The following is a 27,975-nucleotide window of genomic DNA, read 5'->3' on the forward strand; positions in this document are numbered from 1 at the left end:
CACAGAGGGACAAAAGGACCCCCTGATGATCCTCTAATCCCCTGAGCCAAGGTGCGAAACTGGGTGTGGGTCCCAATCAGCCAGAGTTTCGGGTGTGTTCATTGTGAAACCTGGCCCCACCTTATCATGCGAATTCCTGAGATCAGATGGCCCAGGATGTGAGTGGGCGTTAAGGCGTCTGGGAAGGGATCTCAAAACTGGATTATAGATGGCAGAGAGTTGGTGTCGTAAACCACCGCCTCTGTTCAAAGATGGTCGCTCACAGTGGACATAGATGGCTTCTTTCACTCCTCTTTCAAACCATCTGTCCTCTCTGTCCAAAATGTGAACATTGGCATCCTCGAAAGAGTGTCCTTTATCCTTAAGATGCAGATGGACTGCCGAGTCTTGTCCTGTGGAGGTGGCTCTTCTGTGTTGTGCCATGCGCTTGTGAAGTGGCTGTTTGGTCTCTCCGATGTAGAGGTCTGGGCATTCCTCGCTGCACTGTACAGCATACACCACATTGTTAAGTTTGTGTTTTGGCGTTTTGTCTTTCGGGTGAACCAGTTTCTGTCTGAGCGTGTTGCTGGGTCTGAAATACACTGGGATGTCGTGCTTGGAGAAAACTCTCCTGAGCTTCTCTGATACACCGGCTACATAAGGGATGACAATGTTGTTGCGTCTGTCCTTCTTATCCTCCCTCGCTGGTGTCTGGTCTTCTTTTCTGTGCCTCTTTGCTGACTTTAAGAACGCCCATTTAGGATAGCCGCAGGTTTTGAGTGCTTCCTTTACATGTGTGTGTTCCTTCTTTTTCCCTTCAGGCTTAGAGGGAACATGTTCTGCCCGGTGGTGTAGGGTCCTAATTACTCCAAGTTTGTGTTCCAGAGGGTGATGGGAGTCAAAGAGGAGGTACTGGTCCGTGTGTGTGGGCTTCCGGTAAACTTCGATGTTGAGTTTGCCGTTCTGTTCAATGTGCACGGCGCAGTCCAGGAAAGGCAACACAATAAGGTTGCACACATGTTAAAATAACTCTATCTGGTAAATTTCCCTGCAGGTAGTGGACATTTACTGAGATAATTTGAAGTGAAATGATTTATTTATTATTACTGGAATTTACTGTTTACATGGTGCTGAGAGTACATGAGGATAAGATGCAGATCAGCACTTATCATTGCGGATCCAGGCACTCGTGTTTCCACGAAAGGTCGACCATTAAGGACCAGTTCTGATGTTTTTCCATTGGTGATGCTTTCTTCTTTAGCAGCCGGTCAAAAGTCAGGGAGACTCCAGGAGTTGGTGCAAATACAGTGAATCCAGTTAAAGTGATTTGCTCACTAGTCTTGTTTGAAGTCCTGTGATATGGTTAAAACTGCCACGAGGAGTCTTTTTTCTTCTAAAATTCTGACTCACATATTAAAACAGATGCTCACTACAGTCACATTTTTGATGCATTTTTCTCTGATGTAATATCACGAGAAGAAGAAATGACATAATTTGACTTTGTCCATCAGGAGAATAAACTATTTATCCTCTAATTTCATTTTAGTCCTGCTCTGGCAGGTTTGAATGAATGTACTGAAAAATGTTGATACAGAATCTGTGATAATGGGCTGTATACGCTCACCAGCCATTTTATTGGGTACACCTTGCTAATACCATTTGAGAACTGTCTTAAAATGTAATCCACAGCATTACACAGCAGTAGCCTGAACCACTGATAACAGTCAGGATGGACCCATGCTTTCATGCTAACTTCAGCTCGTATAGCCATAGTGGTCTTCTGCTGCTGTAGCCCATCTGCTTTAATGTTCAACACGTTGCACGTTTAGACATGCTCTTCTACATACTTTGTATTTAGCAAGTGGTTCTTTTTTTCCTGACCTCACTCCTCTTACATCAATAAGACATTTTCACTCAGAAAACCGCCAAATCACTATATATTTCCTCTTTTTTGGACTATTCTCTAAATTGCAGTGACAGATGTGCACGTTCTGCTTCTAGAGGTCTAGAGGTGCATAAGTGCACGTAGTTGCTGCCATGTGATTGGCTGATTAGATGTTTGAGTTAATGAGCAGTAAAACAGGCGTATCTAATAAAGTGGCCGGTGAGTATTTATTCAATCACTGCAGCAGGTGAGTAGCCATCTGCATCCTGCTCCATTCATTCACAAATACTAAATTAAACGTGCATCCATCTATACATTACTGTGTTATTTTTATTTAAATGAATTTGAGATGCCCCTTTCCCCCGTCCCATGATGACAATAAACACACATTCACTCACGGTTTTCTTTATAAAATATGTCATCTCATACTCACATGGTTCTGTACTGTTGTACACAAGACAGGTAAAATCCACACCACCGCACATACATCTTAACAACAAACCACTGCTCTTGTGTGTTACACAGGCTTTCACTGTTGGCTCATGGTTTTCCTACAGATATCATCAAAGGTATTACCAGAGGTCTACGCCAGCTCTCGCCTCTCTAATTGGCTCTACTGTGGAAAAGCAGCTCATGTTTGTTTTGCTTATGGCGCCCCGCAGAGTTTCCACAAGTACTTAGACATCAACAAGTTTCGGAAACCGCCACAGCGACCGCAGCAGCCAGAGCGTAACCTGTCAGGGCTTAAGCGCCGAAAACAGACACTAAAACAACTTTTACAGCCAGTGAGATTAAAGATTTAATCGCCTCGGAGGGAAATCACTTACTTCATGTTCACAAAACTCTGGTAGCACTCAGGTGACTGGATGAACGTGTCTCCAAACCCATAAAGAGCAGTTTATTACTTGTACATCACAGTTTAGTGTTCAGATTTTTGCTTTTGGAATAATAAATGTTTTCCTCAAAGCTTTTATGCTGACGGTTATGTGTGTGTGTGTGTGTGTGTGTGTGTGTGCTACACATTTATATCAAATTCTTCCTAAAACCCAAACATTCAACTAAAAAGGACGAGTCAACTGCTCTTGTAAAATCCGAGCAACCCAAGTTTAAAAAGTAGTTGGTGGACATCCAAAGGAAGGTCCACTGCAGCGAAGCAGGACAGTGGTTCTTTACCCATTAGTTAACTAATAATACACCTAAAAGCAGTCAAAAGACTGATGGGTATCAGCTCTGAGTGTCTTTTTTTTCTCTTCCAAAAACATAGAGGAGTTTCTGCAGCACACTGTATCCCTCCTCGCCCTGCTGCTGTACACAAAGGGCCACAAAGTAAAACAAAATGCTTTTTTTCTGTGGAACAAATACAAGTATAAATGTAAGGCATTGGTATGAGAGGCCACTGAGCAACCCCTAAACAGTCAAAAGTACAAAAATACAGCAAGCTCCTCCTCTCACAGCTGCACTGGCGACTGCCGAGACGTCTAAGACGACGGGAAGAGACTTTTAAAAGTCTGCAAGATACAAAACCCACTGCAGTTTCGTACAATGACTGGAAAGGGGGGCCTTTGTTTGTGATAAAACATTATAACCCCAACTAATTTCTGTCCAGGCTTTCATTTGCTCAGTCCATGATCTTTAAAACTCTGCAGACACACAAAACACAGTCTCTTCGTCTTCAGTTTCATTCATTCACAGTGTAACAAGAAGCGACAGACGAGCACGGACAGTCAGCTTGAGACATATCTCTGTGCTCCGGCTGAAACTGTCGCGAAGTCGTCGAAATCCAACGTTCCTCGAGATCTGTTGGCTTCGGGTCCACTAGCAGAGGTCAGAGACGTAGTCAAAGTCCCGGAAACTGTCCTGGTCTTTGCGGGAGAGCGCACGGGGCTCACGTGGAGGCGTGAGCGTCGGAGGTTCCGTGGTGAACTCCTCGTCAAAGTTACTGACGTCTTCTTTGCCGCCGATGGACGGGACGAAGGGAGGGGGCAACTTCTTCTGCAGCAGCGCCTCCCAGTCCATGCTCTGGAGGGAGAGACGGACAAGAATAAGAGCAAGAAGAGCAATTAAAGCTGCAATTCAAAGGGCTTCGAAACAACCACCATAACAGTCTGGCTGTAAACACACGAGAAAAACCTCTTCCACCTCTCAGTGTTTGCTAACGAATCTCCATCTTGCGTTCTCACCCCCAACAAGTTGCCTAGGTACCTTTAAGTCTACTTACTCTGAAAAATGGCTGCTTCTTCACCTCCTCTGCATCCTTCTCACCAGATCCCAACCTTCTCTCTGGGTTCCTCCTTAACAGCTGCACACAGACACACGAGAATAGGAAATGACGAGTGGCTATAACAGTGAAGCATCAACTGTCTGACTGTGAGTAAGTGAGGATGTCGGACTGATTCAGTGTTTCACGTGTAAGTGCAGCATTTGTCACATACAGTTTGTGTGCATGAGGGAGCGAATGTGTGTGTGTGTGTGTTTTTGCTTTACCCTCCTCATGATGCCAATAGCCTCAGTGGAGAGGAAGCGTGGGTAGCGGACTTCATCATTCACAATGCTGTCAAACACCTCCTCTTCATCATCCCCTGGGAAAGGAGACTACAAAAAAATACACCGGTCACACAAAAGCACAGTTCACTGAATCCACTTTTGATATTCTGTCATTTAAAACAAAATCAGCATTTAACTACAGCGAACACGAGTAATTAATCGGCACCAGATCAAACTAACACGTGGCTATAATAACTCCATGACCAGTGACAGAGGGCTAGCTCTTACCTCTCCCACCAGCATTTCATAGATGAGGACCCCCAGGCCCCACCAGTCTACGGCTCTGGTGTAAGACGTGTCTGTCAGGACCTCGGGGGCTAAAAACTCCGGAGTCCCACAGAAGGTGCTGGTCCGGTCACCAAAACCCATTCCTGCAGAAAAAAAACGAAAAAAATGATCTCTGAAAGCTAAAAGAGAAACAAAATCACTTCTTAATTTACCTGAACTTCAGATGATGAAAACCTGCCACTCTGTACTGTTTAATCACTCATATTCCGACATCTGTTTAAATTTCAGAATCGAGTGGAGGTATTACGCCAATTTCCAACTGCTTTACTGGAGACATTTTCCATGATTCACAGTTCAAAATGAGGGTTATTTATCTTACACAGAGGCTTTTTTTGCAGCCCATCAGCCTATCCTCTGCCTCAGCCTCAACTTTCTCGTGATTGGGGATGTGGAGATACCTGCTGTGGTGACCCCTTGTAACAAAGGCTTGGGCAACAGCAGCTTTTTCATATGCTGACCTTATTATTTGATATTGAGGCCATGTTTAATATGGGCACCCTTCATTGTAACCATACAAACAGATGTTGGATAATATGGAGAAGCTAATAGGTCACCTATGGTGTTTCTGAGCTCAAGGCAGGGTTCGGTTGACCTGCTTTTCAGGCTCCCTGACAGACTAAAAACATCACACTGTTTTCCGGTTGTAAGTAAATTTGTATCCCGAAGCAAAGACAAAAACAAATAAAAGACCGTCTGTCAGTAATACACAGATCCACCTTCTTTGCAGAGTCCAAAGTCAGCGATCTTCACATAACCATCTGTGTCTAGCAGCAGGTTGTCGAGCTTGAGATCTCTGAAAGGGAGAAAACATGCAGGTGAGAATCAGTATCTTCGTACAGCATTTAGATACAAACTCTCTCTGTGAACTGACTGTAATCCCAGCAGACTGTACTAAACTGAGCCTGTACAATAATGCTCACAGCAAACGTCAGCCTGATGGTGCGACACTCAGTACCCCGGGGATGAATCCTACAGCTTCTGGATGCCCTGAATGATCCAGCATGTGGTACCTGATATTTTTTCAGCTTCGGGTTTTGTGTTATTCCTTGTTTGCGCCTTTATTTTGAAAGTGTTTCAGCCTTTGTGTGTCTCTGGGGTTTTTGGTTTCCTGCTGATTGTCAGTCACACCAAGTGTATAAACACTCTTTCCTTTGTCAGACTGTCTGTTTACCTTGCTCTGGTTTCTTTTGGATTATTTAACTTTTGGGATTTTCCTGCCCCATAATGAGGCAAAGTGTGTAAAGTTTCATAAAATAAACCTCCCACTGTTGAAGCTCCTATTTGCTGTATCTGGGTCCTCTAACTGAACTGCAAAACTTAGACTGACATTTCAACCTATGCTGGCAGAAATGTTTAGAAATTAAGAGCTCGATTTAACATCGATCTTTGACGTTTCTATTAGTCTGATGCTTCCTGAGGTGAAAGAAAGCTCAGTTTTACATCAGTTAAGAGGTTTGTGTGGGCTCGACTCACCTGTACACAATCTTATGGTCGTGGAGGAACTGAAGTCCGAGAACCACACAGGCTGCGTAAAACCTGAAGCCAAAAGCAGAGAAAATCAACCTCCAGTTAGACGCGATAAAATGGGAACTTCATATTAATAACAGACATACTGCTTTCAGACCACTAGCCACTGTAACCAAATCTGCTGTCTGAGGCCTGACAAACAGCTACTCCCCAGCTGTTGAACTCCTCGGTATGGGGACAGCAGTAATAGTGCTGAGGGTTTTCTGGCATTATGTCCTTAAAAGACCCTGCACACCCACTGTAAACCTCATACAGATGGCTTCACTTATTTCAGCGGATCTTTTTAGACTGTGTGGGTGTGCTTATGCTGTGGCGTCTCCCTCATTTCTCTTCACTGATGAGAGTTTGGTGACCTCATGATAATCCCAGGATAAATTCAACTTGTGCAGAAATCTAACAAATAAACAAACATAACTTCAACAGATTTCTGGAGGATGGAAGGCCTTTAAAACATTCAGTCTAATACAGCGCATCTCTAAAAGGTTTTCACATCTGTCCTAATGCTCAGCAGCGCACATGTACAAATCATAAAATAGAATAGAATAATCCTTTAATTGTCCCACAAGGGAAAATTGGTTGTAACAGCAGCAAAAACAATGCACACATACAAACAGAACAGGACACAGAACAGAAACGCACACAAACATATTTACATTATGGACAAAAGTTACAAAAACAGAGTACTGTACAGTTATTAAGAGTAAAGTACAGATAAAAATGGCAAACCCAGGCTGTAGTGTGCAAACAGAGCAGGGTACTGGAAGATGTTTAAGTAATTAAGAATATTTAGAAAAGGTACAGATTGTGTATTGTACCTGTAAATCATGTTAGTATGTCTTGTGTAAGTATGGCTTATGTGCCAAGAGACGTGCCACATACACGGTACATAAGTTACTTTGAATTTAAAGATCGCAGACGGCTATTTCACACTAAATATGACCCTTTAATATTTGTACATGTATATGTTTTTCACCTCTCTTTCATTTTTTTCTCCTTTTCATAATTTCTTTTCATTACAACTGCCCTCTCTCCGCCCTTACTTCCTCCTCACCTGAAGTCTCATGTCCTGAGCTTAAATCAGGGCTCTAACACATGAAGACGTGCACAAAGATGCTTTTTGCTCTCAACTTTGTCACAGTTAGTTATTGTCAACAGATTACATATATGTGACCCTTCTATCTCTGGCTAAACAACAACAACAGTTGGCATAAGCTAACGTTATTCCGGCTAATGTTAGGCTCAAATGTCTAAAAAAAAAAAAAAAAAAAAATCACGCTTTCTCTTTGATAAACAGTTCGACTAAATTCTCATATTGTATCAGAGTTGGACAAAGTTAGATCCACTTCAAAGAAAATGTCACTAATACTGGCTAACAGTGGCAAAAGCAGCTGTTAATGTCAAAAAAGTTCAGGATATCCTCAACAACTCAGTTCAGTATCGCTTCACCGTCTCATCAACGTATCGATCGGACTCTTTCCACAAAATTTTACAGCCTCCTCCAGAGTAAATATAAGTCCACACATATTGAAAGCTGAGGTAAACAGTGGACTGACAGCCTACACTCACTACAGATGAACAGCGCCCTGATTTGTTTGCCCTGTGGGAAAAAGTGGGAAAAAACACTGGTGTATTTAACAGTATTGACTCCCACTCTGAGGTGAAGGTCGAGATATCGTGCTTGACGGATTCTCGTTAATGTAACTGATGTTTTAAGAAGGGATCTGTTTACAATCTCTGTGTTTTAATGTACATATGGGCGATTACTACATAAAATGAGTGTTTATAACTGATCCCTGAGGTTGACTAAATTCATCAGGACTAATCTCTGGGAAAGCCTAAAATTTGCATGGAAATACTTCAAGGATAATCCATTTATTACGTACACGGCCCGTGGCTCTGTGAAGACGTCTGTGTGGATGTGCATCATCAGGTCGCCTCCTGCTGTGTACTCCATAACAAAACACACGTGCTCTGGTGTCTGGAAGCACGCAAACAGGTTGATCAGGAAGGGATGGTGCGACATGTTGACGATCTCAAAGATGCGCTTCTCGCACATCAGACTAGGGGAGGAAGGAGAGAAGGAAAGAGTGGAAGAAGAGGCAAGAGGAGGAGAGAAAAAAAAAAGATTAGAGGGCCATTTAAACATAATTAGATAGTGTTTATTTTAGCCTATGAGAAAACCCACACTCAGCCCACAGATGAACTGTAATCACAGTGATTCAAGACACAAATTAAATCCTGTGAGTAAATCTACTACTGGAGCGCTTAATCTCTGGGCTAAAAACAACAACCACACATCACACAAGCACAGGGCTGAGGAATAAACATCAGCACACACCTATCCACCTCATCCCGAGCAACGATATCTCCTTTTTTCAGGGCTTTGATGGCATACATCGTGCCGGTCTTCTTGTACTCAGACAATAACACCTGTAGACACATAGACACACTCTGATTAACTCTAACACATATAAAGCATTGTTTTTTTAAAAAAAAAAATCTTCTTTTATTAGAGCTTTTAAAACTTCTCAGTGGATCCACGTGTGATATGGTTTCTCTTTCCCCCTGCAGTCACCAATACTTAAAATGTGGCCTTCATGTGCACCTAACAGCATAAGGAAAACAAGCTTTCTTTTTTACAAACTGTCTTTTATTTTTGTTTGCCTGATTGTAGTTGTGACAGTCACATTGTGAGAATCCACAAACAGAGAAGCTGTTAATCTGGGACTTTTTTGCTGTTGTGACCTTCAGTATATTTGAGGGAATAATAAGAAAAAGACTCTTGTTCTTTGTGTTGTTATTAATTGGTTCGGTTGTTCCAGTTTTTTTTTTTTTCTGGATTAGAAAGAAATCGTACCTTCCCAAAGTGTCCACGACCCAAAACAGCAATGAGCCTGAAGTCCTGGAGGGACAGCGGACCTTTCTTCTGCTTGCTGGAGAAACCAACAGGCACGGTGAGGAAGAACATTTAAACTAGACACCAAAAAGTAACAACTGCTGATATTACATGACACACATATAAGGACTGTGTACGTGTGGATAATACAAGCTGAATAATACATTAATACATACATGTAATAATGGGGAGCAGACATTTTAAGCTGCAACAGGAGGAAAAGCAGAGGATTTATCAAAAACATCAATGATTCTGTTTTATTCGGGTGTCTGAAGATTTTTGACAGCTAATAACGCAGCAGCTGCTCTCCTGAAAACGCCCAGCTGGGAGCGCTTGAGAGCGCTTGAAAGGCTTGCCTCCAGGTGAGTGTTTGGTTGCTATGATACAGAAAGTACACAGACGTAATCTGCTGCAGGTACCTGACTCTCTGTCTGACTGCTGCTTTTACTCACACACGCACAGGAAACCAAATATTCCTCATAGTATTATTTTAATGTTAATACGCACACTTGCACGTGTGCACACTTGGACAGCAGCACTTAAAACTTGTGACAGAGGTTTGCTGTAGCGTTTCTCCCACTTCCACTGTGCTTAGACAGCTGGGTAAAAAGTGACAGTGGTGCATGCAGCTGGTTACATTTGTAACTCTCTTAAAACCAGAAAAAAGATAGATGTGTAGCGATGAGCACAGAAAAAATGCTCAGCCTGTCGCCATGCTGATGTCGCTTTGAGGACATCAGGGAAAAAAACAGAACACATGTAGTGGGTTTCCTCCATCCATAAGCTTCAGGCCTTTATGCTTGGAGGGTTGTAGGGAGGCTGAGGCGAACACCAGCAGATGGTAGGTAAGAGTCAGGGTCATTCATTCACACTTGCATTCAAATATTGAGCAATTCATAATTAACCTGTACATAAAAAGGCCTGTATGGTCTAAAGGCTCAAGCCCAGAAACATTCTGGCTTGGACGTGAGATTTAACCAGAAAGTCAAAGATCAGCTGCTCATCCGGCTCGTGATCTTTCACAATTCACAAGTAATTGTGATGTAGAAAGTCAGTTAGAAAATTTAGGTGTCGTTGGTTGGGTGTTTTAGACAAAGTAATAAGAATTCAAATCCACTGAAAGACCAAAACAGCTCAAACGACCTCTGTACGTTTCCTAACCGGAGGAGGCCCTGTGATAAACGCAGGATACGCTGGAGAGATTGTCTCTTGGCTGGCCTGGGAGGCTGGGGGGAGAGAGGTCTGGGCTTCTCTGCCCTCACAACCGAGCCCCAGATAAACGGCATAAAACAGATGATGGCTGGTTTTATTTCCACCTGTGCTTTTCCTACTGCCACATTTCAAAATGTTTTTTTGTCTGATAAACTTCATCCTCATTATTATATATCATCATTTATCATTAAAATCCAAACAAATCCATTTTAGAAAACAAAGAAGTAAAAGTGTTTCGGTGAGTGTGCGTGCGTGTACCTGCTAACTGAATGGGTTCGGACAGGGGACTCAGGGGCGAGGCCTCGGGGGGAGAGGGGATCGATGACTAGATGTTGGTCCTATCGGAGGACATGCGAGGGAAGAGACAAAAAAGGAACAGACGTGCAGAGACAGAGATTATAAAACAACATGAAATGGAAGACAGGAGACGCAGTCTGGAGCTGATGGTGACTGACCCTGTGCTGGATTTTAAATCTTTAAACCCCGCATATACCAGGTCGACCACAGTCCTTTACATCCAGGTGTGGCTGTGCTGCTAACAGGAAGGACACCGTAACAGAGCAGAGAGTGGGTCGATTTTACGTCTCTGTTCACATCAGAAGGAGAGCTGACGTAAAGCAGCAATATTTGCAGTATTTACTCATACCGTAAACTCTTCCTCTTTCAGTCATTTTCTTGTAAATCAGACTCATGTCACATGACCATTATTTAAATGTTAAATGCCTAAAATTATATTAACTTAATAACTAAATCTCCTGTCATTAAAATGATTTACAGGCTTATGTGACTTTATAATGATGGAGCCAAGTCTAACATAATTATTTTTTCTTTCACAATCAGTGTTCAAAAAAGGAGTGTTTGTGCTCCTGCAAGCTACCTGGGAGTTAGACAAGGTTAAGGCACTAGAACACATCCCAAGCCCTGAAAAGTACAGTGTGCTTACAACGTAAGATGGGGAAATATTTGATTTTATTTATTTGTAATTTTTTCTCTGATACTTGCCTCCTTTCATCGAAACTTACCCAGAATGTATACATTTTTAAAAATTACTTAAACTGCATTACTTAACACTACTTGTATTTGATGCTGTTACGCCTTTCTTTCCCTGCCAATTCGAACTTTTAGTTTATTTTTTAGTTAGGAAAGCCCCGTCCCTCATCACACACCTCCCCTAACTCCCGGGTTTCCTCTCGCTCCATCGGTCTCACTGGAGTGTTAATGTCCATGTCTCTCTTGTAATCGCCTCTTATTGGAGAGTCGCTGTCCAGACTCAACTTTTCCACTGAGATCTCCCTGAAAGACCAACAAATACACACACACACAAATAGACCAACGTGTAACACAGACAAACAGACAGAACAACACAGAAGGGTAGTTAGACACGGGGCTGGGAAGGCATCGTTTGCTTTATTCTTTGTCTGGAAACAAAAGGAAAAAAGGTTCAAGGAAAGCTGCTACGTTTGATAGCAAAGTCTGACTGACGGTTATCAAACGTCACTCCCGATGAAAGACCGAAGCGTGTGCACCTGCGTGTACATATCTCAATGCGTCTCACCCAGAGTTGAGTGTGAGGCTTTGTGCGTTGGGACTGTAGGTTCCTGAGTTGTTGACGGTGGGGATGGCGTTTCGAAGCAGCCTCACCCACGTTCCGATATCCACGTTCATCTGACGAGCCCGGAGGAACGCCTTGCCTGAAAAATGCACAAACACACACATCTAGTCAGAGTCAGAAATTAATCAAACATAACATTCAGCCACTAAAACTATTTTGTTTCTGTTCAGGAATGCTGATATTTAGCATCTTAATAAAAAATGTTAAAATTAAAAATGGAAATGGAAATTTCATAGATGAAAACAGAAATAATATTTCAGCATTAAAAACATAATGTTAATTTAAGAGTTTTCACATACTGGCAGATTAACAATTACAAGATCATAAAAAAATATTTTTTATAAGACACGTTTATGTTTTTATAAGACAAAAAAACGCCAGACCTTTACAGAGTTTAGCTCAAGTTTTTATATTCTGTTTGCTTTCCTATAGAAATGAAGGTAAAAAAAATAATAGTCACCACTAGAGGGTGCTGTGGTCTAAATAAAAAAAGCAGGGAACTGATGGCATAAGCAGTTGTATGTTTTACTGCAGGTAGTGTCCATCTTCCTGTCATGATAAAACTTTTAAAGTTTTACTGTTTCTCCATATAAAACTGCCCTCAGGCTGCTGAGTAGAAAATGGAAGAGAAATAGAAAATGTGTAATGTTTCTTCGCTGCTCTGTCTGCTCCCCACCTTGTTGCTTAGAAAAGACTTTCTTCTGCCTCCGCAGGCGCGGGACTCTCTCAATAACCGGGTTAAAGAAGGTCACCTGGAAAACACACAAAACAAAACATGAAAAGAAACGACCAAAAAAACCCACCCATATTTTATTTTTACGCTCAGAAACAGCCTTTCAAGTGTGACGTATCAAAGCAACGCTTTCCAGCACAGGTGCATGTGGCAGCTCACGGGTGGGCGCGCACATCTGAGTGTGTGTTTGAGTACGAGTGATTCGCCATTCATTTCGCTGTTTCTTTTTTGCAGGTGTGTGGTATGTGTGTACCTCAGCCAGCAGCAGGCCCTGAGGCTCCAGCTCCAGCTGAACTCTGTGCTTCTGGTTGTCCAGGAACTCCTCCAGCTTCAGGTACTTAAGAGCGCACAGCGAGCGGTAGTCCTTCCAGTAAACTGCGATCTCCATCTCCCTCGACTGAAGCGCAGGCACCCAGCGGTATCAACAGAGAGAAAAGCTGCCTTAAATAAACTCTTTGGTGCCTGCGTGCAAGTTTGTGGGAAGGAGATTGTATACTGACCCTTTCAAGCTCCACAGTGAACGTCTGGTCCCAGGCCTGCTCTCCCACAGTCTTCCAAGCAGTCTGACCCACCACTGTGTTATCCAGCTTCAGCACCGCACTCACCTCAGCTAAACACACACGCAAACCAATGATTTCCTTCATTAATGAATCCAAAAATGCACAAAATAATAAAAAAAAATTAACGCCGACCAATAGGTTCCTTTGAGATATGGAAAAAAGGACTAAGACCTTATAAAAAGCTGTTTGCAAACTGCCTTTAACCTCCTAGGACCTGGCGTCCACATATGTGGACATCATATTTTGGGTTATTTAGACCAAAATACTCAATTTTGCTCTACATGGGCCTAATATCCACTTACGAGGACATTTTACTGCAACTGTTCTATCAAAATTTTAAACAAATATCCTCATATGTGGCTCTCATTTTTCTTAAAAACAAAAATAAGGTAAAAAAAAAAATCTGGTAATTCTTTGTTTTTACTTTCATCGGGTCCCAATATGCCCAAATATCAAAGAGAAATTAAAATGCATGTTGTGGAGGAGTTCAAGTCTTAGGAGGTTAAAGCATCTGTCACGACCTGACAAATAATATCTAACCTGATGAGCCTAAAGGGACCCACGACAAAGTTGAGGGGAAAAAAAGCCAATACAGCCAACAAAGAAGACATAAAAAGCTGAAATGAAAACCTTAAACGCACCACGTGCACACTCATACAGTCACTCACAGGAGAGCTCCTCTGTCTTGCTTGGCGTCTTCCCGCTGACGGAGCCACTGCGTCCGTAGAGCCCCTTGCTGCCCCTCATGAAGGACCGCGTGTCTCCGGGGCTGTAGCAGGGCAGCATGAGAGGTGTCCCTTTATTGCGCCCTGGGACCACCTCTAGTAACCCAACACAGCCCAGCAGCTGCACTTGTAATGTACCTGAAGACAGAGGAAAACAATGTAGGCACAACCTGAATGCATTCCTCGCTTCTGTACCTTCTTCTTCATATTGTAGGATTCTCCTGAGCCTGTATGACATACCAGTGAGAGGCGATGGCTTGCTGAGGGTAGTATACTGGTTTTGAAGGTAGGGGGCGCCGTGGCGGGAGCTGAAAGCAGGTGAGGAGGCCAAGACCAGCTCCTCTTTGATGATGCTGGCCTTTGGATGGTCCTCTGGCAGCTCTGCCAGGCGCTGGTCAAGAGAATCTCTCAGCAGGTCCAAACGCTGGGAAGCCTCGCTCAGACGAGACTGTGCCTGCAGAGCATCGAAACAGACGATATCTACCTTTTAAACTCTCAGACAGACATAAAAAAACAAGAAGTCCTATGCTACTTCTCAGTGCACACATATCACAGTAGCACACCTTAATTTAATCACATTTTTTGTGACCTGCTGCTTTTAAGTGCATGCAGAAAGACAATGTTAGGCTTGAGCGAGTTTTTATGTTCATTTATAGAGTAAGTAAAGGCGTGCGAGTGAGGATTCAAACGGCAGAACTCTCACGGCATGTGGTGAGAAAACAAGTGGTTCATTGTCACTGTGGGGGTAAAATGCAGCACGTTACGCGGCAGCTGCTGTTGTGAGGCGCTCTCTCAAATATTTTTATGAACAGATTGCAGAGTTCAGCAGCTGAAACTGTTCTGCGAGGGATCTGACATCACGGGACACTCCTGCTCTGAGTTTCCTCGACGTATAACGAGAAACCATATCAGACCCAGACAACTCAAGATGCCATAATGTTGGTGAACAAACAAAAAAAAAACAAAAAACTGTTGATAAGAGATCAAATTTTTGTGAAGGATCTAAGGCAAAGCCAAAGATAGCTGAAGTCTCAGAAGTAAGAGATAGCGGAAAACAAAAGGAGCAGATCTGAAGAAGATCTACAGGTGTGTGTCAGCATGATGTCATCGGTACAGCTGCCGTCTCACACGTGTCTGTGTGCGCTTTGAAGTGTGTGAAAGCGAAACATCAGCAGGATCCGCTCTAACCTCAGACAGAGCTTTCTTGTCCTGAACTTTGCTGGCCCCCAGGAGCCTGAGGACGTTTTTGGCCCCCTCAGCAACAGCATGCTCCACCCTGTAGTGATGTCTCAGCTCTTCGATACGCAGCTCCATCCCGCACACGTCTTGGTTACCTGCGTGAAGGAAAGGGGCAAACAACATTACTGCACAGCCGACACGATGGCAATCTCCTACGCAGTCTCTGTGCTGCGCGCGTGGCAGCTACGTTAAGGCTTTCCTGTTTTGCCAATGGCGTGTTACAGGGAACTCCCCTGGGCATACTAAGTTAGGTTAATGCCTTAATGCCTGTCATGCATTACACAAGAGGCGAACAAAGAAAACATTAGCGAGGCCTAGAGGGAGGTAAGCAGCCTCTGACTGTTCCCCAGCAAGCAGTGCTTAGCATAATTCCAGCCTCTCCTTCCAAATAGCCCCATATCCCTGCTCTAAAAGCAAACAGAGCAACCAAACAAAATAAGTCTCTCACCTATTTACATTTTTAAAACAGCTAGCAAGACTAAAGCAAAAACACTGCTCTAAATTTGTAGCTTCATCTCTGCTTTTCTCAGAAATATAGTACCTCATAAATGTACATTAGTGGGAAACAGAAAGTCTTATAATGAGATGCAGTGCTTTCAACTCAAAATCTAAAAACATGCTCAAGCTCCCTCACTTAAAAGACCAGATATGAGAATCAGCATAAGAGCAGCACCCTACAGCACAAATTAGAGCAAAGTGCTTAGCTTAATGGCACCAATACAGCCTTCAAATGATGGGCAACAAACTGAGAGCACTCAGATATGGGAAGAGCCGGAAGGAGGTGTGCGAGCGTGATAAGGAAAAGGACAATTGGACAAATGGCATTCAAAGATGATGCATTTGACTTTCAAACACCAGATTGGTTTAGAAGAAGGACAGAAGACCAGGATGGATGGTTTTTACAATTCTGAGCTGCTCAAATAACTGCAGGAGACAGAAGAGAAAGCAAGGACAGGAGGGAGGTAGGGGTGGAGAACGAAGTGGGTGCTTTTATCTCCTAATAAGGTGTTCTGCCTGGAGCCCAGACCTCTGCTAGATGACCCCTCCACCGGGTGTGGTGCCTGGAGACTGTCTGTGTACACCATACACACAGCCCTGTGATATGGTGTGTGTGTGTGTGTGTGTGTGTGTGTGGTTTAAAGAAGAGAGACAGAATCAGAGCCAGAGAATATACAGCCGTGGTTGCTGTTAGAGACAATCAAATAGAGAAGAAATACAAAGGGAGGGGTGTGTGGTGGTTGATCAATTTAGTCTGATAAACACGAACATTAGCTCAAGCTGAAATTGTAGTTTAAGAAAAAGCCAAATCTGGCTGTGCAGCATCATTTTAAACTCTGCTGGAGAACCATTAGCTGCTGCTAGTATAACACACCCCTTTGTGCTCAGTATCAGAGCATGAAAATCCAATTAGAGATGCACAGACTGTTGGATTCTGGGTCAATACCAACACAGATGTTTACAATAACACTTTACGATCACAGCCAATGGAGACAGTGTACTGTTTTTTCACATTTTGCCTGCTTTGTTGTTAATTATTCCTCCTTTTATTCCAGTGAAGACAAGAAACTAACATTTTAGAAAGATTTAACTGGTGTAAAACTGATATGACAACAGATTTCAGCCACTGATATTTAAATGCTATTTTGTCAGCCAACACACATACACTCACCTACTGCTTCCCCAAACCATTACACCACCAGCAGCAGCCTTAACCAATGATTCAAGGCAAGATGGATCCATGCTTTCATGTTGCTTACATCAAATTCTGACCCTACCAAGTAAATGTACAGCAAAAATTGAATCATGAGACCAAGCAATGATTTCTCATGTGCTACTGTCCAGTTTTAGTGAGTAGCCTGAACTGTAGCCTCAGTTTCCTGTTCTTAGCTGACGGGAGTGGCACCCAGTGTAGTCTTCTGCTGCTGTAGCCCATCTGGGTTCAAGGTTAGCATTCAGAAATGCTCTTCTGCATACCTTGGTTGTTTCTGTTATTTTACTACTAGCTCAAAGCAATCTGAATATTCCTCTAAACAAGACATTTTCACCCAGAGAACTTATGCTTTTCAGAACATTCTCTGTAAACCCCAGCTTTCTTCTCCCATTCAGATGCTCAGTTTGAGCTTCAGCAGCTCATTTTGACCACAACTTGATGTCTAAATGCATTAATCTGCTGCCATGTTACTGGCTCATTAGATGAGCTAAACGGATGTACCTAATGAAGTGGACTATGAGTGTACGTATTTGTAAACGATGTTCGTATATGTTGATACTTTTATGCTGCCAAAGCTGTGGCTTGGCTGCATTGCTTTTCATCCTCTTAATCGTCGGAGCAGTGGAAAGAACTCCAGATCATTAAAAACCCTTTAGGTTTTCCACATGGAGGACACAGATGGATAAAGTATGCCCTTAAAAGGCCCTTAAATAATCCTTCCAAATGGACATCATCTTCATTCCCTTAGAAGACACATCTGTCTTTTAACAGCCATCGGCGCTCGTCTGACAAGAGCAGAAAGGAATAGATAGCCCCAAAGGGAATATACCGTCTTTAAATCTGTTTTTTACTTCCACCCCCTCCCATCGCTCTCCCTCTGCTCTCCTGGTACATTTTACCAGACTATTCACCTCCCGTGACCGGCATCAGTCGGCCTGTTTTCCCAGCAGAGGGGTCTTAATGGTCCACAGCACTTAGTGCCCTATAGCGGCATGTTCACCTGCCCTGGCATTGATCGCCCTGCCACAACACATAATATGAATGTCCAACAGTAAAGGGAGAAAGCACACAGTTAAAAAAAATAAATGCTTGTTTGACTGTATCTACAACTGCACTTCGGTATGTGTGTTTATATCCATGCAACTGCTGCACACCTGATGTGTTTCGTTAACATGAAAATAAAGAGACTTTTAATCTGCCCACCACATTTTTTGTAGGCTTTTTTGTGTGCATCTTTGTGTGAATCGAATTGATTGTGCTAATATACCAGGTGGGCTATTTCACAGGCTTTTCTGTCCCTTATTTGGCCACCACACCGATATAAACAGACACACACACGCACGCACAGCTTTCAGCGCGTCAACTCCAACTATCCTCTTCATCTTCTTCTCCCAGGCAGAGAGATGAAAACAGAGTCGGCTCTTCATTGATCTGTTTATGCTCTCTCATGTCTGCTGTCTGGAGCTGCTGCTCAGGACAAAACGTATTACACGCAGAGAAGAAGAAAAAAGAGACTGCAAATGCCACAAAGGGATAGTGAGATTGAACACACCTGACTAAAAGCACCTTGTCACTGCCAGCTGACCACAAGATTTAATATGCGATCGTTTAGTTCACACATTATGTAAGTACGGGCCAACTTAACACTCTTTCTGGCTTTATATGCAATAGAGCAGGTTGGATTTAATTTCTGTATCCACACTGATTTACTGCCAACAGACCAATTTACTGTGATTTGGATCAGCAATGGGTGCACTGATGCTTTATGGTCCTGACTGTGTAATTGTAACCTCTGATGGCTCTCTACTTTATAGACATATAAAAAATGCACTAAAATGTACCTCGGGAAATGAAAAGACCATGGTCAAAAAGCACAGGTACTACAAAAGAAGAGCAATCAATGTGGTTAAATGTGTCTATATCCCTTTAAACTCACCCTGTGTGTCGTCATTATGCTCCGTGGCCTGAACAGCTTTTCGAATTTGCATGCGGATGATGTCGATCTTGGTCTTACTGTCCTGAAGCATCTGCTGCGCCGTCTGCAGCATCTTCTTATCCTGGGGAACCAAACAGTAAGCAAGCCACATCACAAGACAGAAAAAGTAGACAATTATAACTGTCATTAAGACTATGCACCAGTTAGTGAACATCACAACAAGGTTTTCCTGCATTTACTTGCCATCAGATTAAACATTATAAATCAATAAATCTAAAGCTAAAGATATAAAATCTTTAAAAAAAAGAAACTAGGATGTATATGAGACAAAATATAAAAAAATATTATAAGATCCTGATTATGAGATTATAAGATCTCACCATATATATAAAATACAAGGTTAAAGGAATGATGTTTGTCACTTTACAAAAACAAAAGCAAATAAATAACTAATTCTACTGACGAATCAACAGGGTGCCATATCCCTGCAGCAGTAAGACAAGTGGAGATGGAACAGAAAGGCTAAAAGACAACGAAACAAAGGCAATGTATATAGTAATAAAGGTAATCAGGTATTTATGAGTCAGCAGATGGCAAGGTTACTAACATGAAAGTGTGCACACAGTCTGCCACTTGGGAGGGGGGAATCTTTGTCTTGGACATTTTAACCCTTGCAGTCAGTGCTGTACACTTTCTCCTGTTCAGCTGTGCTTGACAGTGTGTGCATGTGTGTGTGTGTGTGTGTGTGTGCATGTGTGTGTGTAGGCTGTTCCGTACCTTGGTGGATCCATTGGAGTAAACAGGGATCATATTTTCAACTCCCTGTTTGACTTTGAGCTCAATGTTGAGCTGTCTCTCCAGGGCTGCGATGCGTTCCTTGTGGGCTGACGTACGACTCTCAGCCCCCGGAGACTGAGGACACTCATCTGTGGCAACAAGTAAAGGTTGGAAAGTATAAAATAAGGAACAAGATGAGGGTTCACATGGTGTGCTCTAAAGTGAAAATACCCTTTAGGGAATTACAAGAGTACTCCAATAACATTGCACTGTATTTCTGTGTGGAGAGTACAGGAAACTGATCCAGTGACTTAAGATCAGAGATCAACCACAGCCATAAGGGAAGAAACAAGCTGTAGCAAACAATGTCAAGCAAGATGATATAATATAAATAATAACATAAAAATTTCTATGCAGGCGCTGTGGAGAGCATCCTCACACAGAACATCACATCCTGGTATGGAAACAGCTGTGTCGAGGATAAAAAAGCTATTCAGAGAGTGATCCGCGTGGCAGAACGCTGCTGCAGGACTGCTCTCCCTTCCCTACAGGACATTTACGTCAGGAGATGCTGGACTAGAGCAACTGAGATTTTGAAGGACCCGTCCCATCCCAGCAACGAACTGTTCCAGCTTCTGAAATCAGGCAGAAGGTTCTGCACCATCCGAACAAGAACAGAGAGGCTCAAGGGGAGTTTTTATCAGGCCATTCGTGTGTTGAATACTCATTCACTGTATATATAAAGTTCTGTCTGTCTCTTTTTTTCTTTGCACAGTCGAGGAGCGTATCAGGTCACATTTCACTGCGTGTTATACCTGTATAACCAAACAGGTGACAAATAAAGAATCTTGAATCTTGAATAAGCAAAAGCAAATTTTCTAATAAGTTGTAAAGTAGGAGGAAAAGAAATACTACATGACTGCAGATGCTGAGGACTGAGCTCATACTAAAAATGGCTTCCCTTGTTCATGTTATACAAAGTTAGATCATTATGTTTTGAGTCTGTGCTCCACCACATTTTACATCAAGCAATCAGGATGTGATTGAAGTGTACGCTGAGCTTTAATTTAGGGGTTTAAGACACATTTAGCATGAACTGTTTAGGAATTACAGCACTTTAAATACACAGACTTCTATTCCAAGAGGCTCAAAGGAAATTGGACAAACTAACATTTTAAATATAAGGATTTAAAAAAATCCTTTGCAGTTTATGACTGTCTATAATCCACATCATGAAATGCTGTGTTTGCTCTCTTGAGATGCACACACAGCATTTATTGCAGCCACCCTCAGTTGCTGCTTGTCTGTGGGTCTGTCTGCAGTTTTGTATTTCAAATCAAATCACTTGATTTGATTAATAACTGAAAAGCAAGCGCTGTTTGGCTGAGATTGCTTGATCAGTTTTGTAGCATGTACCAAGTCAAGTGCTCTTGACTTGGTTAGTTTGTTTGTGTTTTTTTAAAACCATGGAAATAATTCTGTCATCACCCACTTAAACTGTCTTCTGTGGTCTTCCAGGCCATTTTTGGTGTTCCTGAGCTGACCAGTACATTCTTTCTATGTAAGAATGAATGACACTGCAGATATGGTCACTTCCAAAGTTTTTGCTGTCTCTGATTGGTTTATTTTGTTTCTTCAGTCTAACGATTGCTTCCCTTACTTGCAAATACCTCTTTCTGGGCCTCATTCTGAGATTTCCAATGAACTTGTTAGTTAATTACTTTTGGTCCTCTGAAACGGTGTATAAAAATGGCTGTAATTCCTCAAAGATTTAACGCTTGAATTAAAGCTGAAAGTTTGCATTTAAACCACACCTTGATTGCATGATTAAAAATCTACTATTGTGGTCCTAGCTGCACAAGACTCACACAGCTTTTGGATATGAAAAGTAAAGTTAATGAGTATATGTTCTCAATTGCTGCTGTCAATTCTCATTAAATAAAACTTGTTGTCTGTTCTCTAAACGATGTTCCCTATCAGAGCCAAAAAGGCTGATAAAGCAGGCTGTGTGTTAGGGTGGACGAACGTTTTGATTAACAAGTCACTACAGTCCAAACATGTAGTATCTCTGCCACAAACACACTTGTACTTAGTATGCTGGTCATTACACCAGCTTATGCACTGAATTAATTACTGAAGATTAATGACTAAAGATAACGGAGCGACAGTTTCTAGCATACACACCTCGATTCTCTTCTCCTCCCTTCACCACAATATGAGCGTCCAGTTCCTGCAGCTGAGCATGCAGGTTCTCCAACTTGCGGTTTGAAGAGCGCAGCTGACTGTCCACCTGAAGACATAAAACCATTGCTGTTATGGAAACCATATTATCTACATAAAATCGTCAGTGTACACGCCCACCAGTGAATAACATGCCGGACAACGTGTGGACCACTAACAAGACATGCAAGAACACAATGACAAGCAAGAGAAGATGTCAATCTTTGAACCAATTCAAAGACATTAAATTAAGCTTTCCTTTATTTTCCCTATAATAAACATGCTGCGCAGTGCTCTAAACACTGTGATTCAGACTGTTTTTTTATACTCTTGGCTGTGTATGACATCAAAAAGAGGGGATATCCCTAATATGGTCATCTCAGGCAGAACACTCAAAACTTGTTTACAAAGGGCACTCAGTGAAGTGAAAGTGGACTTAATGGCTTGTTTCAGACAGAGAATAAAGTAAGGTGCTAATCCAAGGCCCAGGATGGGATAAATAAAGATTATTTTAATTTCTAAGTGAGCCAAAGCTGCTGTAAAGAGAATCGATCCACTTAAGCTCTCAGTAATTTTCTTGAAACAACATCTGAGCCTGAAAGTCATCAAAGAATTTATTATTTTGTTATGTTGACCTTCTGCATTAATCTTTGTTTTTTTAAGTAGTTAGTTCACACACAATGCCATTACACCCACAGGCTCTGCAGGAAACAAAAGAAAAGCCATAAATAGTTCTCCATTAATGCTGCTGGGTAATTTGCTGACAAGTGAAAACTATTAACCTGAAGGTGACATATTTCTGTGCTCGCTCAGTAATAAAACAGGTGTAATTGCATGAGAGTGAGCTACAGTTCTTTCCCTTTGAATAGTCATGACTTTTTTATGGCTTTACACAAACACAGCCTGAAACTTTAAGAATCTTCCATCTATAAAACTGCTCCAGTATAATGATAGCACAACGGTTTGATGCATACTCTGTGAGCAGCAGTGTCTAGGCAATCCTTTTTAATATTAAAGTAGCTGATGTACGTTTCAAAAAGGTGCCGTTGTGACAGATTTTGCATCAGAGGAAAAATGCAGGTTACAAAGTAAATGACAAAGTAGTCATTCACGCTCCTTGAAAAAAAATCTCCTGAAAACAAATCCACAAGTAGTAAAGGTACGCCATGTGAGTAGAGTGACCTGTCTGTGGTTTATTTGATCCCTGTACCCACATAGTAGACAGGTCTGGCCCGGATCTGGTGTCAAGCCAGCACTGATGGCTGACTTCTGGCATGGTAAGTGGTATGTCATCCAGATATGGGCCAGGCCTGGCGTAGGTGGCACTGTGTATGTATGGCATGCTACATCTTGCCCGATTGTGGTTGATTGGTTTATGTGGCCCAGGCTCATAGAAAACAGGTCTGGCCTGGATCTGGCATCAAGCTGGCACTTCTGACTGACTGGTATCATGGCAGGGAGTAACCATGATGTGGGCCAGGTCTGGCAATGAGGCACTATTTATTTTCCCATTTTAGTTCGAAGACCTAAAATGCCATGTTGCAATACTATACTGCTATGGTAGCCAACTTTCCAAATACAGGTTTCACAGGTTTGTGAGTGTACACTTTATCCAAAACCTAGTGAGGGTTTACTCATGTTTACCACCGGGTGGCTGTAGCTCAGGAGGTAGAGCAGGTCTCCTACTGATCTGAAAGTACTGAAAGTTTAGTGGTTCGATCCCTAGGTCTGCATGTCAGGAGGGTGAATGTGTATGAATGTAGTTAGGAAGCACTCAGTGTAGAGAAAGTGTGGGATTGGGTGAATGTAGCATGTTGTATAGAGCACTTTGAGTAACCTGGGAGAGTAGAAAACCGCTATATACGAATCAGTCCATTCACCGTCTGAGCGGAGTTTTCGTCATGTGACTTTTGCACTTTTATGTTCCGGCACATGTTGTTATTACATGGCTTGATTAAAGTGGACATTAGGCTGACATCTGGGGCCAGAGCTGAAACTGTTCTGGGCCAGCAGTGTGTCTGCAACTGGCCTGTGGCTGCACACAACTTACACCTGGCCCACATACCGCAAAGAATGGCGGCCCTTTGGTGGCCCCGATCAGGTTTTCCAGAGGTAATCAACACATGGGCCAGCACAGGACCACCAGTGTGTCTGCAACTGGCCTTGTGCTGGCCCATGTGTGGGCCACCTCTGGCAAACCTGATCTGGGCCACCAAATGGCCGTCATTCTTTGCGGTATGTGGGCCATGTGTAGCCACATTGTGTGGGCCACATCCGGGCCATACCAATTTTGCTATGTGGGTATAAGCTGGGATAGGCTGCAACTCACCCACCACCCTAAAGTGAATAAGTAGAAGCTGAATAAATGGATGGACGGAACTCATTGTCAAGTTCAAGACACCAATTTGAGCTTTGTGACATGGCGTATTATCCTGCAGGAAGCACCCAGTAAGAGATGCATACAATGTTGACATAAAATGATGGACATGGTCAGGATCAATATTCTGGCTTTGGCATTTCTGTGCTCAGGAGGGTCAACAAAATATCCCCACACCATTACGTCACCACCTCTGCTTTCATGTTGTTTACGCCACATTTTGACCCCACCATCCAAATAATGCAGCTGAAATCAAGACTCATGAAACCCAGCAACATTTTTCCAATTATCTACTGTCCAGTTTTGCAACTTTATATATGTTCTTAGCTGACAGGAGTGGTCTTCTACTGCAATATGCCATGTGCATCAAGGTTTGACTTATTTTATGTTCCATGATGCTCTTCTGCATACCATGGTTGTAATGAGTGTTTATTTAAGTTCCTGTTGCCTTCCTGTCAGCTCAAAGGAGTGTAGTCATTCCCCTAAACAGGACATTTTCACCCAGAGAAATGCTATAGTGATATTTTCTCTTTTTTTCTGTGATTGTGTGGGAAAATCCCAGTAGACAGCATTTTCTGTACTTTTTCTTACTCAGACCAGCCACGTTAAAAAAATCACCATTTTTCCACTCTTTGCTCAGTTTGAACTTTAGCAAGTCATCGTGATCACGTCTACATGGCTACATGAATTAAGTTGCTGCCACGTGATATGCTGATTATATATTTGCATTAAAAAGCAGTTGAACAAGTATAACTGATAAAGTGGGCAGTGAGTCGTGCCGCAGGCAAAGTCTGACACTCTGGGAAGTGACCTGTTTTCTGCAGTTGTTTAGAAATTCCTGTTTACATGTGTCATGAGCATGAGCACACAGCAGGAGATAGTCCACTTCAAATGTGTTTTCACTGGAAATGTTCAGGCTGTTTAGGCGAGTGTGCTGTCTACAATGCAGTAACACCAGTGTTCAGTGCTTTGCATATGTAAAAACAGCATATGTGCCTGTGTGAAGGATTGAGGACACTTCACAGTGTGGAGATAGGCGCCCAGAAATCTCCACACTTTGGAAAGTCCCAGTCTACTGAAAACAAACAAACAGCATAGCAACTTAGCATGCTAACAAATCTGTTCAGCTCCGGTAAACTCATGTACTCCTGATTCACGGGCCTCATTTCCAAAACACTGTAATTGAACCAGTTTCCTGTTATTACTGTGGTAAAACTGAGTAACTAAATAGGGCTGCTCTGATAACCTTATTTTTTCCTACCTTGCCAAGCTATAGAGGTTTTGCCTGTCTTATTAACAAAAAAAAAAATCACTGCAAAGTCTTTAATGTCATTTATTTCATCAGTTCCCATTAATAAGCATGATACCTGGAGCTTTTTGGATTTAAATAAAACCCTACCTGCTGTGCATTCCTCTTGTCAGTCGTCGCCCTGCGCAAGTTCTCGGCTCCCTCCTTGATCTTTAGCTCCTTGCGAATTTCCCTACGGATCCTTTCCCGCTGCTCATCCAGAAGCTGCTGAACACTGGAGTCCGAGAAGTCCGAGTTTTGGTCCAGACCAAGCTGCTCCAGAACCGACAGCCCGCCTGGGTCACTCTGGACAAGAGGAGAGACGGAGCGGGAAAAAACGAGGAGATGATTAGACGAAATCAACAATCAAATCACTCTGCCTTAGCCTGGTTAGATGGGGTGTTGAGAGTGGGAAAGACAGAAGAGGAAGAGATGGTGAGCAAGATAAGGCAGTAATGGGGGGAAAGAGAGCAAGACATGATAGTGATTGGCGTGAGGGATTGGTGGGGGTAGAGAGGAAAAGGGCAAACAAGAAAGCTACAAAAGGAAGCAGGAGGATGGGAAAAAGATGCAGGAGGAGCGTCGAGGAATGGCAAAAGTCTTCTTCAGTTGCTGTTTACAATACTTTCAAACAAACTCTGCAACGTTTAACCTGTTTACAAGCAGCGCTTTGAAACTACTGATGTTCAGGAATACCATTAGAGATGCTATTTTCAGGAAATTTGTCTGCCAAATGAAACTCAGACTACACACAAGGATCAAAGTGAATTACAGATCTGTCCCATGACCCAGACTGGCCATTGTATTCATTCAGAGCTTTCTCACGAGCCAGTCCCTCTCTTCTGTGCGAGAAATCCAACGATTGTCTGAAAGTACATGAAAAACAACAGCACAACAACATATAGGTACTACAACGTGAAGGGACTCCACTCACACCACAACTTTTTCTTCTGTACTAGGAGGCTATTTACATATTGTCTGGTCTCGAGCAGAGCTACAGCTTACTATAAAATAAGTCATCAGGAACCCGGCAGCAGAGAAAGACTCCGGGTTACTCGAAATCACAGTCACTCAGCCACTATTACAGGAACTCACAAATCAAACAAACAAGCCAACACTTCACCTCAGAGCTGTCCTCATCCTCCTCGTCACCATGCCAACACATAATTCCCTCGGATTTTGACGTCCCAAATAATCTACAGAGGAGCAAAAACCTTGCGGTACGCTTCTGAGCTCCGCCAAACTGTTAATGCCACACAGAGTGCGACAAGGGCTAAGGGGAGAAAAACGATAAAAAGAGATAAAGAGAAGGAGAGTTAAGTGAGGGAGGAGGGGGAACGCCTCCAAAAGAGGATATCCGTCCCAACACCAAGCTGCTCAGGCCTTTCCTGTTTCCTCTGCGATTTTGCTGCTGTCAGTGGCGAGTGAGACACAGAAGAGGGTCGCGGCTCAGCACATAAAGAATGCATTCTCCCTGTTAAAGCTTTAGTCAATTATTATTGTATCTGTGACACAAAGCCATTAAGTTCACTGCTTAATCTGATCTGGCTAGAAGTGAATTTGTGACAGCTATGTTTTTTTTAAACACTCTTAATTTGATGGTTGATATGATCTTAAGGGCGGAAACAGGGGGAAGGATGCGTTTTCTAAGTATGGGATCAGAGCCAGAGAGTAAGGTTTGGACGCATTACTGCTGCCTGCTTGACCTCCCATTTCCTTTGGGCTCGACATCTACAAACCCCAGTGGTGATTCCCCATCGCTTATAGAAAGCCTTCTTAAAATATGATAACATCGCTATAGAAGCTACAGTGGGTGGACTCCAACATTATTAGAACTATGGCTGACTCATAATCAGCCTTATTTAGAAGAAATTGATGCATTTTCCTGTAGGTCTGACCACATGACAAGCAAAATGTCTATTACGCTGAAACTCTAATAAATAGAACCAGTTAGTAAATGATTTTATGACCGCATTAGGAAGGAGAAAGGGATTTTCCTTTGGTTATTGGCAAAAACTTCCAAAGGGCAGGAAAAACCTTGATGATCCTTTAAACTATAAGACAAAGAGTGAGTAGTCTGTGTCATGTTGTACAATATCAGTTTTGAGATACAGGATTATCTGACAAATAGCTGTGATTTGTAGCCCGGTGGTCTCAGAAGAAACAAAAACATGCCGAGTTTTGATCGTCCCCCCGTGCTGTTGTTGAGTTTTGAGGCTTGGCCACAGTGCTGTGAGTCCTGTTATTCTATGACTCGTTTCCTGCTGCATGATGATTGGCTGATAGCTTACCCACTACAACCACATTTAAGAGAATGTAATTATGAAAATTACAACCTTGAAACAGACGATTTTTGGTATACAAAACACGCCATTACTCATCAGTGGATGTGTGTCAGTATAATTCAGATCATATACACTCATCATGGGAATGAATGTCATGGTAATTTGGGGATTTTAATGATTT

The 27,975-nt window shown here is 42.6% G+C and overlaps 1 protein-coding gene across 2 annotated transcripts in view; it reads right to left on the bottom strand.

The window, feature by feature from the left end:
* Window positions 1–2,069: 2,069 nt before the first annotated feature.
* The window catches only part of pkn1a (protein kinase N1a), a 63,190-nt gene continuing 37,284 nt past the window's right edge, over window positions 2,070–27,975 (bottom strand). The window contains exons 1-23 of one of the 2 annotated variants that reach the window (XM_082537281.1): window positions 26,633–26,839; window positions 25,621–25,815; window positions 21,809–21,914; window positions 19,625–19,773; window positions 18,848–18,968; window positions 15,150–15,295; window positions 14,202–14,415; window positions 13,905–14,099; window positions 13,177–13,286; window positions 12,930–13,073; window positions 12,620–12,695; window positions 11,887–12,022; window positions 11,498–11,624; window positions 10,590–10,669; window positions 9,081–9,156; window positions 8,562–8,653; window positions 8,107–8,283; window positions 6,170–6,232; window positions 5,413–5,489; window positions 4,637–4,779; window positions 4,349–4,456; window positions 4,083–4,163; window positions 2,070–3,883 (exon numbers count right to left, since the gene is read on the bottom strand). In XM_082537281.1, coding sequence (XP_082393407.1) covers window positions 3,680–3,883; window positions 4,083–4,163; window positions 4,349–4,456; window positions 4,637–4,779; window positions 5,413–5,489; window positions 6,170–6,232; window positions 8,107–8,283; window positions 8,562–8,653; window positions 9,081–9,156; window positions 10,590–10,669; window positions 11,498–11,624; window positions 11,887–12,022; window positions 12,620–12,695; window positions 12,930–13,073; window positions 13,177–13,286; window positions 13,905–14,099; window positions 14,202–14,415; window positions 15,150–15,295; window positions 18,848–18,968; window positions 19,625–19,773; window positions 21,809–21,914; window positions 25,621–25,815; window positions 26,633–26,674 — 2,862 coding nt within the window. In that variant the 5' untranslated portion in view covers window positions 26,675–26,839 and the 3' untranslated portion in view covers window positions 2,070–3,679. Of the gene's footprint in view, window positions 3,884–4,082; window positions 4,164–4,348; window positions 4,457–4,636; window positions 4,780–5,412; window positions 5,490–6,169; window positions 6,233–8,106; window positions 8,284–8,561; window positions 8,654–9,080; window positions 9,157–10,589; window positions 10,670–11,497; window positions 11,625–11,886; window positions 12,023–12,619; window positions 12,696–12,929; window positions 13,074–13,176; window positions 13,287–13,904; window positions 14,100–14,201; window positions 14,416–15,149; window positions 15,296–18,847; window positions 18,969–19,624; window positions 19,774–21,808; window positions 21,915–25,620; window positions 25,816–26,632; window positions 26,840–27,975 lie in introns of those variants that run through there. The other variant, XM_082537282.1, reaches the window with a different exon arrangement.

Source organism: Aulonocara stuartgranti (genome assembly GCF_965226115.1).
Source record: "Aulonocara stuartgranti genome assembly, chromosome: 6".
NCBI lineage: Eukaryota > Metazoa > Chordata > Actinopteri > Cichliformes > Cichlidae > Aulonocara > Aulonocara stuartgranti.